The sequence below is a fragment of the Argopecten irradians genome, chromosome 5, assembly GCF_041381155.1.
Source record: "Argopecten irradians isolate NY chromosome 5, Ai_NY, whole genome shotgun sequence".
Lineage (NCBI taxonomy): Eukaryota > Metazoa > Mollusca > Bivalvia > Pectinida > Pectinidae > Argopecten > Argopecten irradians.
In genome coordinates this window covers 15,975,986-15,994,473 of record NC_091138.1, presented here as the reverse complement: position 1 = coordinate 15,994,473, position 18,488 = coordinate 15,975,986, and the positions used below count along the sequence as shown (strand labels likewise).

General features: G+C 37.4%; 1 protein-coding gene across 3 annotated transcripts; it reads right to left on the bottom strand.

Moving 5' to 3' along the window:
• Positions 1 to 1,211: 1,211 nt before the first annotated feature.
• Positions 1,212 to 18,385, bottom strand: LOC138322998 (zinc finger CCHC domain-containing protein 7-like). 3 transcript variants are annotated; one of them, XM_069267291.1, is made up of 12 exons: positions 18,304 to 18,385; positions 14,657 to 15,184; positions 14,216 to 14,367; positions 13,843 to 14,016; positions 12,862 to 12,897; positions 12,522 to 12,611; positions 11,592 to 11,766; positions 10,866 to 11,210; positions 3,898 to 4,077; positions 3,546 to 3,651; positions 3,415 to 3,506; positions 1,212 to 2,071 (listed from the first exon to the last, which is right to left on the bottom strand). In XM_069267291.1, the coding sequence occupies exons 2-12, from the start codon at positions 15,177 to 15,179 to the stop codon at positions 1,890 to 1,892; spliced, it is 2,055 nt and encodes a 684-aa protein (XP_069123392.1). In that variant the 5' UTR covers positions 15,180 to 15,184; positions 18,304 to 18,385; the 3' UTR covers positions 1,212 to 1,889. The 3 variants fall into 3 exon arrangements, with proteins under 3 accessions (XP_069123392.1, XP_069123391.1, XP_069123393.1); XM_069267290.1 differs by having other exon boundaries at positions 3,415 to 3,651; XM_069267292.1 differs by lacking the exon at positions 3,415 to 3,506 and having other exon boundaries at positions 3,586 to 3,651.
• Between the last annotated feature and the right edge of the window lie 103 nt (positions 18,386 to 18,488).

Below are 18,488 nucleotides of genomic sequence, written 5' to 3'. Positions count from 1 at the left end.
GACCTAGTCGTTCGTTTATGAATGTTAGACCTAAGAATCATGAAACTCAATTTTCCAGATCCTCTATCTGGGCTGTTTTTGATTATATAGTTTGACGTTGATGAATTTAAGATGGATCTGGTGATTTAACATTGTTTTCAGACGAGCCTCACAGGCCTATATCATAAACTGCAGGTCCGTCAGGATTTATACTTGAAATAATGACTTTAACAAACAGTTGAACCGGTTGTTCCAAATAAACGAAAATTGCCCTGTACAAGCTGTGTGATAAAACTAAATGAAGAGCAGAAGCCACACGAGTGCTGACATTAATTTTCTAAAATTACAAGTGATGACCTTAACCTGATAGATAGTGCTATGCTAAGTCAGAAGTTTCATTCGGCCAATCTAACTTTTCTGAAATTATTGTCAGGAAACCAAAGTTTGAAGAAAAAAGTATACATCTTTTAGAAACAAAGAAATTCAAATACAGTATAAAAAGTTTCAAACAGATTCTAATGAAATAAAAATTTGGTCAGAATCATTCTTTTCCTAAGTGACCTTCTCATCACTGGTACCCCAAACATAAAGCTGACAGGGGCAACGGTGGCCGAGTGGTTAAGATGTCCCAACATGACCCTGGCTGTTAACAGGACATTAAAATAATAAAACCGAAAAAATCACAGCTGACTTTTTTTACAAATGATTTATCTTTACTCTGTGTTTGCACATTACCTATCCTTGAATTATCCTTTTTAAAGTTATAATATGCAAACCAATTAATAGTTAGCAGTGACCTTTACTGTTGACCCATCAACCCCTATTAAATCTGAGTCTTTCCTACCTCATAACCTAATATAGGTAGCCTAGTTGTTACGCCAGCTACTTTAACTAGTTGTATTTACTAAAAACATGTAATGTAGACAATTGACAGACATGTAGTCAAATGATGCCAAATTAATTTGCCAGGTTATATAAAGTGACGTTCAGAACACCTAACACACCAAGTCTGTTCTGTAGATTTTGTCATATGATATGTATGAAACTCTAAATGCATCTTTACAATTAAAATGTTCCATAATGGTTTTGGTATCAGATCTATGTTTGAAGGCCATATTTGAAGATCATACCTATAGATCTGAGGAATGAAATGTTACTGCTAGCAATGCTGAAAGTACAAGATGGAATCTTGACATACCGAGGTCATTCAAAGAAAACAACATTGACAGACACATATTTAACTATTTTTATTTTGATCACAGATCATAATTTTAAGTTAAGCTGATAGAACCAGTGATGACTATCACCAGAGTATCACATCAGTATATCATTATACACTACTAGTGTATTAACCCTATACTTAGTTCCTAGACACTGTACAGAGAATGCTGATGTGGAATGAGTGATGTATTATCATTACTTAATTAATATCAATACTAGACACAACTGATATCAAGATAATTAAATGTCAAGCTTGTATCAGTATTACTGTCAGTGTAAGTTTCTGTCGGCAGTGAACACAAAGTAAAGCTGAAACCTTACAGTGTAAGTTTCTGTCGGCAGTGAACACAAAGTTAAGCTGAAACCTAATCTACTTGTTTCATCTGCTGGTACTTTACTTTCTACAGTCAGTTTGTCTGACAAATCTGCAATGTTTATAAGATATCTAAATCTAAGATTTCACAATTTTTCTTTTCTCGTCGAAATAGAAGGAAGAGAATTAAACCCTTAGTAAAACGTTGCAACACTACTTAGGTAAATGCATATCACATATCCAAAAGCACCATGGCAGCCAGGTCAAAAATGCACAGAACTTCCTTTGGGAAGTTTTATGAGATGGTCTGACAATGTTCTGCTTGAAATCTCTTCCAAACAAAGCCTGCTTTGCTGTTAAGTAGAAAGATCCAAATCTAGTTGTTCAGTACAATATCCCTCTTGCTATTCTGTTTCGTGTTTTGGATGGATATTTTCATACCAGTGTAGACACTGCTGGTGTTAACTGATGCCTTGAACCCCCTATAACTGTTTACCGGCTCCTTATTCTGAGATTGATTATCTTGTTGTTTATTTTTGGTAATATTCTTTTTCTGAGCTGGAAAACAAATAAATGAAATATTAGTTAAGTTCATCAGAGTGTGCAGACAAAGCAATCTAGCATCTGTAATAATTAGAAGGTGTTTTAAAAAGATTTCTGCAGCAAATCCGACTCCTTTGATTTCAAATAAAGATAAAAGTGTTTCTTAACTAATTAACCACTAAGTAACATACTAAGTTTTATTAAGCTTGGTGCATATTTACTCATGTTATCGTGTTCACAAGGTTCAATAATTAGTATTGCAAAGGGCAATAACTCTGTAATTAAGTTACAGTCGAATCAAGCTGATTTTCGAACTCCTCAGAAACCTTCCAATGTTAGTCTACCTATAATGTTTCATTTACCTCGGTGCATATTTACTCAAGCTATCACGTTCACAAGGAAAATGTTAACGGACATCATACGATGGACAAAAGGCTACCGCAGTAGGTCACCTATGGTCTTGCTGTTGTGTTTCATGGTTTTGGTGGATGTTTTCATACCACTTTTGTAGAATATAATTAATTTATATCTTTAGCCCCCTATCACTGTATACTGGCTTCTCCTTATTCTGAGGTTTGTTACCTTGTCGTGTATTTTTGGCAATACCCCTTTTCTCAAACAAAAGAAATGAAATATTAGTTAAGTACAAGTTTTTAGATAAAGCAAACTAGCATGTTATCTGTAATAATCAGAAGGTGATTCTTTTAAAATTTTGGTACACTTGATTAATCTGAGTTTGACATAGGTCAAGGTCATTCAATTCAACAGACTTGGCGACCCTTCATCCAAGTATGCTATATTCTAAATATTAAGGGGGGGGGGGGGGGATGGGTGGGTTTGTGCGTGGTGGTCAGTTTAAACAAACTTGATCTGTTCCCCTTCCCCCAAAGATGTTTCTGGCCAAATGTGTTACAATCCATGTAGAACTCTATGACTAGTAGGGACTTAAAGGATTTGCCTCTATTTCCCCTATTGGGCCCTGCCCCTTTTGCTCCCAAGGGGTCAGAACTAAAATTTATCCAAACTCTGTTCCCCTTCCCCAGAGAATGTTTCTGGCCGAAGGGTTACGATCCATGTAGAACACTATAACTAGTAGCGATTTAAAGGAAATGTTGATGGGCGGACAGACCACGTTAGCTAAAATTTGGACTTGTAATTCTGCTCCACTATGATGCTCTACAATACGCTCCAATACAAGATCTAACAACTCCCGGTCATTCTGAGGTGGATAGGGAGTTGTTAGATCTTGTACTCGAGCATATCATAGAGCATTGTAGTGGAGTGGATTTACAAGTCTTATTTTGATTATTAGATTGGTAATACCTTTTCTAGCCAGTATCATGCCAAAATCTTTATACCTTTTTGGGATTTCTTTTGTTTTTTCTGTTGCTTCTCTTGTATTGGTTTTGAGCCGCTCTCTGTCTGCTGCTTCTCTTGTATTGGTTTTGAGCCGCTCTCTGTCTGCTGCTTCTCTTGTATTGGTTTTGAGATGCTCTCTATCTGCACTCCAGGTACAGCTTCTGTATTACCATTATTTTTCAGTTTCTTCTTTTTCTTATTCTTTTTCTTCTTTGATTTTGACCCTGGATCTTCCTCTGTAATGCATAATAGTAACATAATGGATCTGACAGGTTTTAAATCTGAGCTATATGGCATGATATTTCAGAATGTTTGATCAAAAACAATGGTAAATCTACTTTTTCATTAGCAGATGTGTCTTTCTGGATTCTTGAACATTCACTAACGTTATCTAACTAGAAATGTCTTTAAAGACATAAATGTCACTACCAAATTGCTGAAGAGGTTTCCTATAAGTCATACAGTGCACTGAGTTTACTTACCACTGTTTATTTTATTTTCCATTTTACTTTGTTTCTCCTTTGTCCCTGTCTGTTTTTCGTCCTGGTGTTTCCTCTTTGTCCCTCTGTCATTTGTGACTGCTACAGTGTCCAGTTTATTACTGTCATGTTTCTCAGATTTCTTTTTCATCTTGGAATTTGCATTTACTTGGGAATTTTGGCCTATAAATTAAAGTTTTATTTATAGTAAGTAGTAGGTGTTTACAGGTGAATAGCTAACTCAAACTAAAATTTAGATTTCAACCCCATACACTATATTAGACCAGTCAAACTAGGTTTCAACGTCAAACTAATTGCAAAAGAAATTTTTTTTGTTGGAATGTTTTTAGATTTTGACTATAAGTAACTGGTAAAAATTCCCAAAAAATCCCATAAGGGGAAAGTGGTTAATTTTACCTATTTATAAAGTCATCTACACCGCCGGTAAATGTGCCCCGTATGGGCCGCCATAGATCGGAAGAGTTCCACAAAGGAGGTGGAAAAGAGCTACAATGTTGGCATGAGTGGACACACGAATACAATTTACATAAACAAAAGCGTTGATTATTGACAATCGTGCATCATTGGCAGGTTTTATGATAGTGTGAGCAAAGTTCATGATTATTTTAAGTTATATTATACATAATACCATGTGCTTCACATATGTCTTTAAGTGTTGAAATGGTTAGCGATCGGTGACGGTAACTCCTACCCGACGGAAGTACAAAGTGACGACAACATAACTGTATTTATGTTAAATAAAACATATCTGAATTTCGATATTTTGCCAGTGTAGTCTATGCTTTAATTTATCTTTAATGAGTAATGGTTCTGTCAATACGATGTATTTAAGTTTTAAAAGTTTGCCAGTTTTAATAACCCTGTTTCATTGACGAAAAAAAGTATGGAAGCCTGTTTGCACTAGCGCGATATTGATCAAAATTTCCATTTTACACATATTTCCGATAAAATTCCATATTTAATACTTATTCCGAAGAGTGGTTTGGATGTTTGCGACCTTATTATTGTTTTGGTTTCTAACTGTGTATTTTATATGTACTATTTTCTTTTATTTCAGAAATCATTTTAATTTATTGCCACTTTATTACTTAATACGTGTCATAGCACTACATATAACAGATACTAATGGTCAGTTAGTTCCATGTATTTATTTATCTGGGGCCAGTTGTTCAAAGGTCTATTAAAAGTTAATCGAGGATTAAACCTTCATTAAACCGTCATTAATTTGATGACGTCATTTCCAGAAAATATGATGCTGCACAAACGTCCATTAAAGTTAACGGAGCATAAAGCTCTAATAAAGCTTGATTAAAATCTATGATATTTGATGGACCTATGGGGCTCCTTTAAACCACAATTAAATATGCTAATTTGTGTGGTAAAACTTTTCTATAATCTCTTTTAGCACAGTTCGGTTATCAAATTCACAAAGACGGTAAAACAATGTCCAATCAGAGCATTTATATGTGTGAGGAAATGTTTAGAAATGAAACTGGAAGAAGCAGAATTAAAAAGGGAATTTGCCGGGTTGGGGATGTACATGTACGTATGTTTCCAATTAATCTACATGTACATATATGATAATCAACTTCTACATGTTCTTTATGGATACATATTGAAAAATGACTTTACAGTGAAAACTAGTCATCATGTTAGAGACTTTTACACCTTCGTATTAATAACAGAAACAACAATATCAAGCAAATGAAATACATATTTCAACAAACAAATGTCAAAGGGCATATATATGTAGCTCTGAATAAGTAGTAAATACACACAGTGATGAACAAGAGGCCCAAAGGGCCTTAACGGTCATCTGACTACCTTGGCAATAGTAAATCTAATTTCATATGGTGTCATTTGTCAGGACCATGTCAGGATCATTTTCAATTTCTTTCAACAAATTTTATTTCAAACAAGAGGCCAAAGGGCCTTAACATGTAGGAAATTAATTAGATATAGTGTCATGGTAGCCATCTTCGATTTGGGATCAACCAGAGATGTAACAACACTTTGTCGGGACCATGTCAGGATCATTTCATGCAAGTTTCAGCCAAATCGCACTGGTAGAACTTCAGAAGAAGTTCAAAATGTGTTTTCAAGATGGCGGCTTTGGCGGCCATCTTGGATTACGGATCGACCCGAAAAATAACAACACTTTGTCGGGACCATATCATGATCATGTCATGCAAGTTTCAGCCAAACAGCACCGGTAGAACTTAAGAAGAAGTTCAAAATGTGTTTTCAAGATGGCGGCTGTGGCGGCCTTCTTGAATTTCGGATCGACCCGAAAAGTTACAACACTTTGTCGGGACCATGTCAGGATCATTTCATGCCAGTTTCAGCCTAATCGCACCTGTAGAACTTGAGAAGAAGTTCAAAATGTATTTTCAAGATGGCGGCTGTGGCGGCCATCTTGGATTTCGGATCGACCCGAAAAATAACAACACTTTGTCGGGACCATGTCAGGATCATTTCATGCAAGTTTCAGCCTAATCGCACCTGTAGAACTTGAGAAGAAGTTCAAAATGTGTTTTCAAGATGGCGGCTTTGGCGGCCATCTTTGATTTCGGATCGACCCAAAAAATAACAACACTTTGTCGGGACCATGTCAGTATCATTTCATGCAAGTTTCAGCCAAATCGCACTGGTAGAACTTGAGAAGAAGTTCAAAATGTGTTTTCAAGATGGCGGCTGTGGCGGCCATCTTGGATTTCGGATCGACCCGAAAAATAACAGCACACTTTGTCGGGACCATGTCAGGATCATTTCATGCCAGTTTCAGCCTAATTGCACCTGTAGAACTTGAGAAGAAGTTCAAAATGTATTTTCAAGATGGCGGCTGTGGCGGCCATCTTGGATTTCGGATCGACCCGAAAAATAACAACACTTTGTCGGGACCATGTCAGGATCATTTCATGCAAGTTTCAGCCTTATCGCACTGGTAGAACTTGAGAAGAAGTTCAAAATGTGTTTTCAAGATGGCGGCTTTGGCGGCCATCTTGGATTTCGAATTGACTCGAAAAATAACAACACTTTGTCGGGACCATGTCAGGATTGTTTCATGCAAGTTTCAGCCAAATCGCACCGATAGAACTTGAGAAGAAGTTCAAAATGTGTTTTCAAGATGGCGGCTGTGACGGCCATCTTGGATTTCGGATCGACCCAAAAAATAACAACACTTTGTCGGGACCATGTCAGGATCATTTCATGCAAGTTTCAGCCAAATCGCACCAGTAGAACTTGAGAAGAAGTTCAAAATGTGTTTCCAAGATGGCGGCTGTGGCGGCCATCTTGGATTTCGGATCGACCCGAAAAATAACAACACTTTGTCGGGACCATATCAGGATCATTTCATGCCAGTTTCAGCCTTATCGCACTGGTAGAACTTGAGAAGAAGTTCAAAATGTATTTTCAAGATGGCGGCCATCTTGGATTTCGGATCGACCCGAAAAATAACAACACTTTGTCGGGACCATGTCAGGATCATTTCATGCAAGTTTCAGCCTAATCGCACCGGTAGAACTTGAGAAGAAGTTCAAAATGTGTTTTCAAGATGGTGGCTTTGGCGGCCATCTTGGATTTCGGATCGACCCGAAAAATAACAGCACTTTGTCGGGACCATGTCAGGATCATTTCATGCAAGTTTCAGCCAAATCGCACTGGTAGAACTTGAGAAGAAGTTCAAAATGTGTTTTCAAGATGGCGGCTGTGGCGGCCTTCTTGAATTTCGGATCGACCCGAAAAGTTACAACACTTTGTCGGGACCATGTCAGGATCATTTCATGCCAGTTTCAGCCTAATCGCACCTGTAGAACTTGAGAAGAAGTTCAAAATGTATTTTCAACATGGCGGCTGTGGGGCGGCCATCTTGGATTTCGGATCGACCTGAAAAATAACAACACTTTGTCGGGACCATGTCAGGATCATTTCATGCAAGTTTCAGCCTTATCGCACTGGTAGAACTTGAGAAGAAGTTCAAAATGTATTTTCAAGATGGCGGCTGTGGCGGCCATCTTGGATTTCGGATCGACCCGAAAAATAAACAACACTTACGATCATGCAATAGGACCATGTCAAGATCATTTCATGCAAGTTTCAGCCTTATCGCACCGGTAGAACTTGAGAAGAAGTTCAAAATGTGTTTTCAAGATGGCGGCTTTGGCGGCCATCTTGGATTTCGGATCGACCCGAAAAATAACAACACTTTGTCGGGACCATGTCAGGATTGTTTCATGCAAGTTTCAGCCTAATTGCACCTGTAGAACTTGAGAAGAAGTTCAAAATGTATTTTCAAGATGGCGGCTGTGGCGGCCATCTTGGATTTCGGATCGACCCGAAAAATAAACAACACTTTGTCGGGACCATGTCAGGATCATTTCATGCAAGTTTCAGCCTAATCGCACTGGTAGAACTTGAGAAGAAGTTCAAAATGTATTTTCAAGATGGCGGCTTTGGCGGCCATCTTGGATTTCGGATCGACCCGAAAAATAACAGCACTTTGTCGGGACCATGTCAGGATCATTTCATGCAAGTTTCAGCCAAATCGCACCGGTAGAACTTGAGAAGAAGTTCAAAATGTGTTTTCAAGATGGCGGCTGTGGCGGCCATCTTGGATTTCGGATCGACCCAAAAAATAACAACACTTTGTCAGACCATGTCAGGATCATTTCATGCAAGTTTCAGCCAAATTGCACTGGTAGAACTTGAGAAGAAGTTCAAAATGTGTTTTCAAGATGGCGGCTGTGGCGGCCATCTTGGATTTCGGATCAACCCGAAAAGTAACAACACTTTGTCGGGACCATGTCAGGATCATTTCATGCCAGTTTCAGCCTTATTGCACCTGTAGAACTTGAGAAGAAGTTCAAAATGTATTTTCAAGATGGCGGCTGTGGCGGCCATCTTGGATTTCGAATCGACCCGAAAAATAACAACACTTTGTCGGGACCATGTCAGGATTGTTTCATGCAAGTTTCAGCCAAATCGCACCGATAGAACTTGAGAAGAAGTTCAAAATGTGTTTTCAAGATGGCGGCTGTGACGGCCATCTTGGATTTCGGATCGACCCAAAAAATAACAACACTTTGTCGGGACCATGTCAGGATCATTTCATGCAAGTTTCAGCCAAATCGCACCGGTAGAACTTGAGAAGAAGTTCAAAATGTGTTTTCAAGATGGCGGCTGTGGCGGCCATCTTGGATTTCGAATCGACCTGAAAAATAACAACACTTTGTCGGGACCATGTCAGGATTGTTTCATGCAAGTTTCAGCCAAATCGCACCGATAGAACTTGAGAAGAAGTTCAAAATGTGAAAAGTTAACGCACGGCGGACGGCGCACGGCGCACGGCGCACGGCGGACGGCGCACGGCGCACGGCGGACGGCGCACGACGACGGACGAAACATGATGACTATAGGTCATCCTGACCCTTCGGGTCAGATGATGAATAAAAAAGGGGGAATTAATTAATAGAAAATCAAATACGATCAAACAAGTGTACAATTAATCATCGAGAATGGAAAATCTGCTAAAGAAAACATTGTTGCTGACTTCGGAATTTGTGAGTTAGCTTGATAACTACGTTGATTCGGGTTGCAATCGGCCTATGACTTTAATGAACTTATTGTTTCAGAAACTCTATATCGAATTTCTGTTAGAACAAATTATTTCCTCTGGTCCCAAGTCTGATTGTAATTAGATTTATTTAATTTTATTTTAAAGTATAGATGAAAATTAAACTCCGCTTTTCTACACACATGTACATATGGAAGTTAACGTATAATGTAACCAGTGGGTTCCCCCCAAAAATATAAACCGTTTTTACTTTTTAGAATATCACTTTATACAACGTCAACGTAATGTTGTAGACCACAACTAATCCCCATGACACAAACCATAATATAAATGAGGCTGTTTATTTGTAGATAAGTTACTGGTACAAGGAAAATACTGTCACATCACTCCGCTAATTACATTTAAACAATTTGACGTCATATATTGGTTCCGCTTCTTAACCATTTTAGTTATTTATATACATACTGTATTCGACGTAATTGGCGCCCCCTCTCCTCTTCTGGAGGAATTGATTTGTTTGTCTGTTTGTTTGCTTGCTTGTTTGTTTGATTTTGGGAGACTGTGGTTTATTCGTGTTGTATAGTGGAAGTCTTGGCCTTTTTATAATATTATATCACTGAAGCATGCCGCCGATGATATTATACTGACGGGTGAACCAGTCGTCCCACTCCCTTAATGCTGAAGTTATATAAATGCCCACCCCCCCTTCATCCCATAAATTTAACGATGTTTTACAACTGTGTGATGCTTACAGGCATCGTATTCCATATTATATAAACTTGTGAGTCTTCCACATGTGAATCATTACCTACTAATGCGTAATCAAAGGAAAGAAGGCATATGTTGCTTCTGTTGCAATTAGTTTGAGGTTCAGCTATTTTCATGGCTAGATTGACTGGTCTATATGACGTACACTGACTGTGGACATCAGCTTTCAGACTTCACATTGTGATATAATTTGCACTGTATGTCTTTAGCCTAATTTGCAGGTAATACTTGCTGATATGCTTTCGCATGGGAATAATACATTAACCAAGATTTAATGATATATAAATAATCCAAGATTTACACACCATAAATAATTCCACTTTTTCATCTCCCAGATCATAAAATCACTTTTGCCAATAAAAACATGGCATGATGAAACGTTTCTTCATATTTCATTTATTACGCAAGAATTCACCAGGTAAATCTAAATTTGTTGTATGATTCTGAAACTATGTCACTGGGTTTCTAGGTTACTGAATTCTATTTTATCTCTGTCACCAGAATCATAGGTCAAGGTTAATAAAATGTCAAGGTCATGAATTAAACTATATATGAGATCTTTTAAACCAATATACAGCATTGTGACAAGTGTCAGTTAATTACCTACCTGTAATCATTGTGTTTTCTGTTTTTCTTCGTTTGCCTTGGCTTGCCTCTGTGTGTTGTTCATCCTTATACTTTCTCTTTTTCCCTGCCTGTTCGGGTTGGCAATCCTGTTTTTTCCCCTTTGTCACTTTCTCTTTGACCTTTTGTTTCCCTTTTGTCCCTTTCTGTTTGGGTTGATTTTCCTTTTGTTTCCCCTTCGTCCCTTTCACTATGTGTTGCTCATCCTTTTGTTTCCTGTTAGCCTTTTTGTCAACAGACTTGTATGGCATATTGTCCCAATTACTCCTACCATCATAGTAACCAGCAGCTTTATTTTCTATTTGTGTTTCTACGTGTGAAGTCTCAGCTACAACATATATGTACAAAATAAATGTAATTATATTTACGGTAATTAACTGTATTTATAAGTTGACTACTGTTATAAAAGTGACATACTGGTAGTGAACATCCACTACTGTGTCGTATAATTAGGATGTCTACTGGAAAGATAAGGCAACCAGCACTTAGTGAACTAACTTTTCCAAAGTTTTTTTTTAATAATAGTGTAGGATGTAGTGATCAATAGTAAACTTATATCTTTTACTATAAAACTCTATAAAGTTACCAAGCTGTCTTCATATTTACATTTCAAAAATTGAATGCCTTTTGATTTGGCGTAGGAATACACTATTAAGTCATATGGAATGATTATCCCAGTGAATAAAGTAATACTAAAATGAACTCTTACCTCTCTTAGTACCTCTCTTGGAACTTTTATCTTTATGTGTCTTAGAACTTTTATCTTTTTGTGTCTTAGATTTTTTATCTTTATGTGTCTTCGAACTTTTAACTTTATATGTATATGTAGATATAAAAGGATAATTTCCATGCTCATATTTCTCCATCCGGTCTTTTACACATTCCTGTAATCATAAACAATGTATAATCACCATAAATATAACATAAAACAGTGACAGTGTATATAGGTTTTGCAGTAGCAAATGTCATTTAGGTATTGTAAAATTAATGTAAAACACCTTGTCATATGCGAGATCATTCTTTTAAACAAACTTAGTAGCCCATCAACTCTGCATGCTAAAAATCATTTATCATGTCTCTTAGTTATTGACAAAAGTTGTTTAAAGATTATATATTTGACCTCAGTGACTTTTAATAAAGGTCAAAGTTATTTATTTGAACAAACTTGCATACCTATTTAACCCAGCAAATTACTGGCCCAGTATCAGAAGTCTTGATCAACTATTTATTGACAAGAAGTTGTTCTAAAAAATATTAGGCTTACTTAACCCCCAAAACATTGAATAAAGGGATATACGGATACCGTATTTCACCCAATAAGCGCCCATGTCCCTATAACTGCCCCTCCCCTTTAAGAGGCCTCATTTCCATGGCCTGGGCATGGGATCAAATCTATCAAAACTGTATAGGTTTGCATTAATTTTGTTTTATTAAGCACCTTCATTTTTTCAATTTTTTAAATGCTCTGGGTCGAATACAGTGTATGCTGACAGCAGCTGTCACTTACGAAGATGACAACATTAAGATGTCTATATGTCGTCTGCTTTTAGCAGGAAACACAAACATGAATGTTCAAGTTAATGTACTTCATACAAATCAAACTCAATTAGAGATGAAAATAACTCTGATTAATACGTACAAAGCCAAAGTGCTGCCTGGAGGCACAGTTACAACAATATCTCTTGGGATTTTGTTTCATTTCTATCTGTTTCACTGGTCCTTCACATGTCTGAAATGTAAAGTTAACTGTTACACACACATAATGGTTTTATTTCAGGTTATTTTTTATACATCAAAAACAATTGATTTGGGGGGAATTTTATAATAGTATTTTCTGTTATCAGAATATTTTGTTAACTATCAAAACATATTTTCTTAGAATTTCTGTCAAATCACAAACCTTACACACATTTGGTTTGCTTATTGAAAAGTATTTTGCTAATATGTAATTATATAACTATACCAACAGTGTCACTTACTGTCAAATGGAACTGTCTCCAAATATCAGGACAAGACTGGAAATAAAATCAAGGACCAGGAATTGAATTATAAAGGTTTTAAAAGAAATCACAGCTAGGAACTACCAACAACAACAAATCTGAATGAATTTCATATTTGTTTGATACTGGTGTTGAGTCTTGTGTTATCTGGCCTTGTCATCAGGTAGTAATTTCTTAAAGATGCTCCACCGCCGACAAATGGTATTTTTTCACTATCAAAAACAGGAGAAGACGATTTAGTATTTTTCTTCAGTCACAAAAGTTACTTATTTTACACTATTACCAACATTGGAAAGTTTGAGCTTCCAATTTTACTTCAAGTTAAAAATATGAAAAATAATTAATTGCATCGCGAAAAAATTCCGTGGCACTATATCATATATGGAATGAAATACTGATTGCGCATGCACCAAAGGCAAATGATTTTATATTAATTTTTGTGTTAATTAGACATATATATACACAATTAAACACCGATTATTGTTCAAATAATGAATATCATTTATGCTCTGTCAGCAGTGGAGCATCTTTAAATAAAAATCACCTGATTTGCAAATAAATCCTTTATTGACAAAACTAAATGCTGAGGCCAAGAAATGCATAATAAAAAGAATACAAAATTTCTATATATTTTCAGATCCACAGGAAATTATCATGGTGCTTAACAATATATCACCATGGATAATAATAACAATAGCTATATATTAAGTAGATAACACAGATATTTTCATCAGTGGATTTGTTTGGTAAGTCAGCCTTAAAACTGTTCCCAATGTAATATGCTGTGTATCTATAGTGAACTTATTCACATATGTAAACATTTGGTAGTTGGTTGTCATACTGCTATACATGTATTTAGAAATTTTATGACAGAAAAATATACAAAACTTTACACGCTATGAATAGTTTCACTTTTACAGTATGAAATAACTCCCACACTCTCCAATATTTGGAGCTTACATTCATGTTGTGTCCAGGCATCAAGCAGCGGGTACAAAACTCTCCTCGTCTCTTGCGCTGTTTGGGACAGTCATTAGAGATGTGGCCAGGGCCTGAACAGTTATAACAGATCCCCTGAGGGCACTTACGGAAAAAATGGCCTGTCATTCCACACAGGTGACATATCTCAGATTTCTGAAATAATACCAAAAATTGAAATTCTGTTAAACTTATATCAGGTCATCAAATGTAATCACATAGGACAAACTCCTTTCATTTGTATCAATATTTCCTTATGTTGAGTATGAACTAATTTTTTGACATGAAATAGTCTATCTCATCTTCAATCCTCTTATACAAATCGAAACTCTTAAATATCTCTAGTCAGCTTTACCTTTGGTTTGGGACAGACCGTTGATAAATGCCCCATCTCCTTACAATTGTAACACTGTACACGTATGGTGGTCATGGGATTGTAGTAACGTGTCAATGTATGATTGTTAGAAGGCTTTTCATCCATTTCAGAAATTTTCCATACATCATTTTCTGAAAATAATAATTACAATAATTACAGTGATCATAATTACAAATCCGTTGGGAATTGATACTATCTGATTATTAAAATACATTAATACAGAAAAGTCATATCTTGTAAACATATCTTATAGTTAAGATGATAATGGAATCCTTTCGAGATCTGTCTATATATTTTAAATGAATATTACAGAAAAATAGAACAGGAAATAGTCTGCTTCAGACTTACTGTAGCTATTGTATTATTTTACAGATTCTGGAGACAACATTGGTGTTAACTAGAACCTATATATATGTATACCTGTCTGTTCTGACTGTAGAATGGCCTGTTGGTTTTTATTTACATGAACCATTATATCTCCAGTAATATCTACGGTTTCGTCTAGTACCATACACTCATCACTGTCTGTAAAATCTGAGTCATCAGACTTAAAATAATTCTCTCTGTCGTCATCATCAGAGGATACAGTACTGCCAGTACTTATTGAAGAGGACGAGTTCAGACATATTGGTGATGACACTGTCCCAGATTCTGTCAATGTTGACCTTGGTGGTGTGTTATTCTGTCCATGATCGACTTGAGTAACAGAGTTTTCTATGGTACCAGTAAATGTATCTTGTCGCAGACTGGACTTTGGACCCACAGTTTGGACAGAAGTAGAATAGCCATTATATAATACGCAATCATCCTCTTCATGATCAAAGTGGATCTGAGCATATAAAGCTGCTTCTACTTCTTCCCTGCTGCTATCAGAATCATCGTCATTGTCATCATCACTGCCATACTCGCTGTCATCATAATGTTGGTCCGATTCATAAAACATGATTGCTGAAAAACAAAAACGTAATTAATAACAAGGGCTTTCTATATATCATTTTCTTATTATTATTATTAATAGCATCAGAAAATATACCTATAAGTTTATTGAGCTAGCTTCCCAGTTCAGTCCTGCCGCAATGAATGTGTAAAAGGAGCAGGTCGGTGTGGCATTGTACATAATGTCAATATCGGTCTTGTCATTCAGCTAATAGAGTGTGCCTTTTTTGGCTCAGTCATGATCGGTAGAACCATTTGTTTACTTGGAGACCCAAGTTTGATTCTAAAGTCTGGGCACTTCAATATTAGGGACTTTCATACTACACTTTTATTGTACATATTTTATATACTAAATGCCTCTGAAACCACAGTCAAAATTTCACTACAGTCTGTTACGTGGGTACAAACTATCTACAATGTCTTCAGCCAGTACTAGAGGCAATAGTTTATAACTCTTTAAGACACAGAGCAGGACTAAAGTCACACAAAGTATATTTAGTCGGCGAGTGGTAGATTCGTGGAACTCCCTTCCAAACTCTGTAATAGAAGCCCCTACTCTAAACTCGTTTAAAAACTGACTAAATACTCACTGGAAATAAGTACTATGCAGGTTTTACCCCAGTTTTTATATGGCACAACTGGACAGCAATCTATATAGTAAATGAACAAAACATGCCACAACTAGCTGGAACCAGCTAACTACGGTGTCTATGAAGAGGTAACAGGTAACCAATGATGATGGTTTGGATACTTGTGTTGTCTAGCTGTCATGATCGATTAATTCAATATTGTATTTTTTAAATTGTTATAGAAAAACATCGTTGAAAATATTGCTGACTTGTAATATTTTTATAACATTTTTATATGTCCTATAATTACGTTTATGCGTTTTACATATGCGATTATAATTACTGTTTAATCATTTTGTAGCGGGATTAGACTGGGTGGATCATCGGTGAACAGGTAGCTCAGTCGATAGAGCACTCGGCTAGTGTTCTTAGGGTCCCGGGTTCGAATCCCAGTCTGGCCGCTACATTTTCTCCTCTCCTGTTACAGAATTGGCGCCCAACTAAATAACCCACGGTGGTGGTGTTTGGAAGGGTCTCGTGTGTCTTCGAGGGCAAAGACTTCGAGAAAGGAAGGAGGAATATAGCGGGATTGGACTGGGTCAATCTGATCGGTGACCAGGTAGCTCAGTCGGTAGAGCACTCAGCTAGTGTTCTGAGGGTCCCGGGTCTGGAGTATTTACCTGGTTCCAATATACTACAAAACATTTATCAATTATAATAAAGTCCTTTCATTGCTGCGGCTGAATCTGTCTTTGGGAACGCCTGGGAATCAAAAGAATTTTACATATCCTAAGCCTAATCAATCAAGCTGTTGTTCTCAACCATGTCATCCATGTCGTTTCATTCCCAGAAGTGCAGTCATTAGTGTACGTTTACTAGAGTGTTCTAGCGTTGCTCTTTGATCAGCATACATTTCATCTTTTGTTTTGAAAATGTTCGAATAGACGAATGTCTAAAGCCTTTGCGGTAGCTTTGGTCGCAAGCTTGGAAGCTTATTTCGCATCTTCTTCCGAAAGAAATTCCCACTGTTGAAGAATTTTGCCGACGGCGCGGCTAATTTCGGAGAAATTTAACATCTCCTCTATCCAGTTGCGGTTTCGTGCAGCTTTGAATCGCCTTTCGCTATTGTGCGCATAAAACGTTCAGTGGTTTCTGTGCATCATCACTTTGATTCTACTGAAATCGGCTGAAACTGTGTCCCACTGGACTTGCATGAGTAAGGAATACATGATTTACATAGATTTTCCGGAAACCAAACTTTCTCTCTTAGCACACTCCTGTGGTGAGAGCAATGTCAATTTGTGTTTGTTGGAAGTACATTCGGACTGTGTAGCGGTGATTCCTCGTCCTCCCAAATTGGGTCCTTGCGCAGAGTTTCCGAAAATCTTCTTTCCTTCTGCCAGACTCCAATATTCGTACTCAATCACTTCCTGGATAGTATCAAGTTGCCTCATGCAATTTCTTTCCAAGAGTCAGTTGCACGAATGGTTTCACAATGAAATGGATATTCCCTCAGCAACCTTTGAGTGTCGAGCTGGCGGTGAATGAGTCGTGGGGTGTCGACGACACTGTATTCTGCAGGATTATCTTTTTCCTGCCTATATTCTACTTTGAAACATAATTTGGCGTTATTGAAAATCACCACCTCCAAAGGTTTGTGATCAGTAACACAGCACAAACGGTGAGCCAAATAGGTAGAGATGGAAATGCCCACGCATCCCCATAAAAAAATATCGCTAGGGCCACTTTTTCTTTCTGTGAATACCTTTTCACCACACAGTCCATGCATTGCTTGCATACTGATATGACCCCTTGGTAACCCTGGGTTAATATGGCTCCTAGTCTTCATCAACAAATATCTTGTTCCTTCATTGATCAGTCGGCCACCTCCTAGCACCATCATTTCCTTTGTGTGTAGCATGGTAATTTCTCTGACGCTTATGAGGGTGATGTTTGGATAGGCCGGGTCGATCATCGATGACCAGGTAGCTCAGTCGGTTAGAGCACTCGGCTAGTGTTCTGAGGGTCCCGTGTTTGAATCCCGGTCTGGCCCCTACATTTTCTCCTCTCCTGTTACAGAATTTGTGCCCAACTAAATAACCCACGGTGGTGGTGGTGTTTGGAAGGGTCTCGTGTGTCTTCGAGGGGGAAGACTTCGAGAAAGGAGGGAGGAATATAGCGGGATTGGACTGGGTCGATCATCGGTGACCAGGTAGCTCAGTCGGTAGAGCACTCGGCTAGTGTTCTGAGGGTCCCGAGTTCGAATCCTGGTCTGGCCGCTACATTTTCTCCTCTCCTGTTACAATTTCATCAATGAATCTGACCTCGAATTCGTAAACTCTACTGTAGATAATAAATCTGACGATCTATACCTTCTTTCTAGCATGTGCAATGCACTGGTACAAGTGATAACAGTTTACAACTTTTTGTGAAAATCAAATACACACCCACGTGCTGTTGAAGTTCTCGTGATCAATTAAAGATTATGTACTTCATTAATTCCAACGAAAATGCTAAATAGTTAGGATTAATCAATGTTTCTATCATTTAGAAATTACGTACCACAAGTTGACAAATGTTCTCATCGCCACAAATTCGATCGACAAGCACGTTGCCTTTTATTTTTCTATTTGGAATACCTCCTATTTAAGTAAGGAGTAGATAATAATACTAGAGATATTCCGAACATGAAAGTTTAGCTCGACAAAACGCTTTATTCTCCACGCGATATGCACTGAAGTAGAGAT

What these genes read in the sequence shown, in the direction of transcription:
- LOC138322998 (XM_069267290.1), bottom strand. Translation starts at nt 15,179, where the DNA reads ATGTTTTATGAATCGGACCAACATTATGATGACAGCGAGTATGGCAGT. An exon ending in CCAGGCAGCACTTTGGCTTT is followed by an intron (nt 11,767 to 12,521) that starts GTACGTATTAAT and finishes TTATGATTACAG; the next exon opens with GAATGTGTAAAAGACCGGAT. An exon ending in ACAAAAGAAATCCCAAAAAG is followed by an intron (nt 2,072 to 3,414) that starts GTATAAAGATTT and finishes TTTGTTTTCCAG; the next exon opens with CTCAGAAAAAGAATATTACC.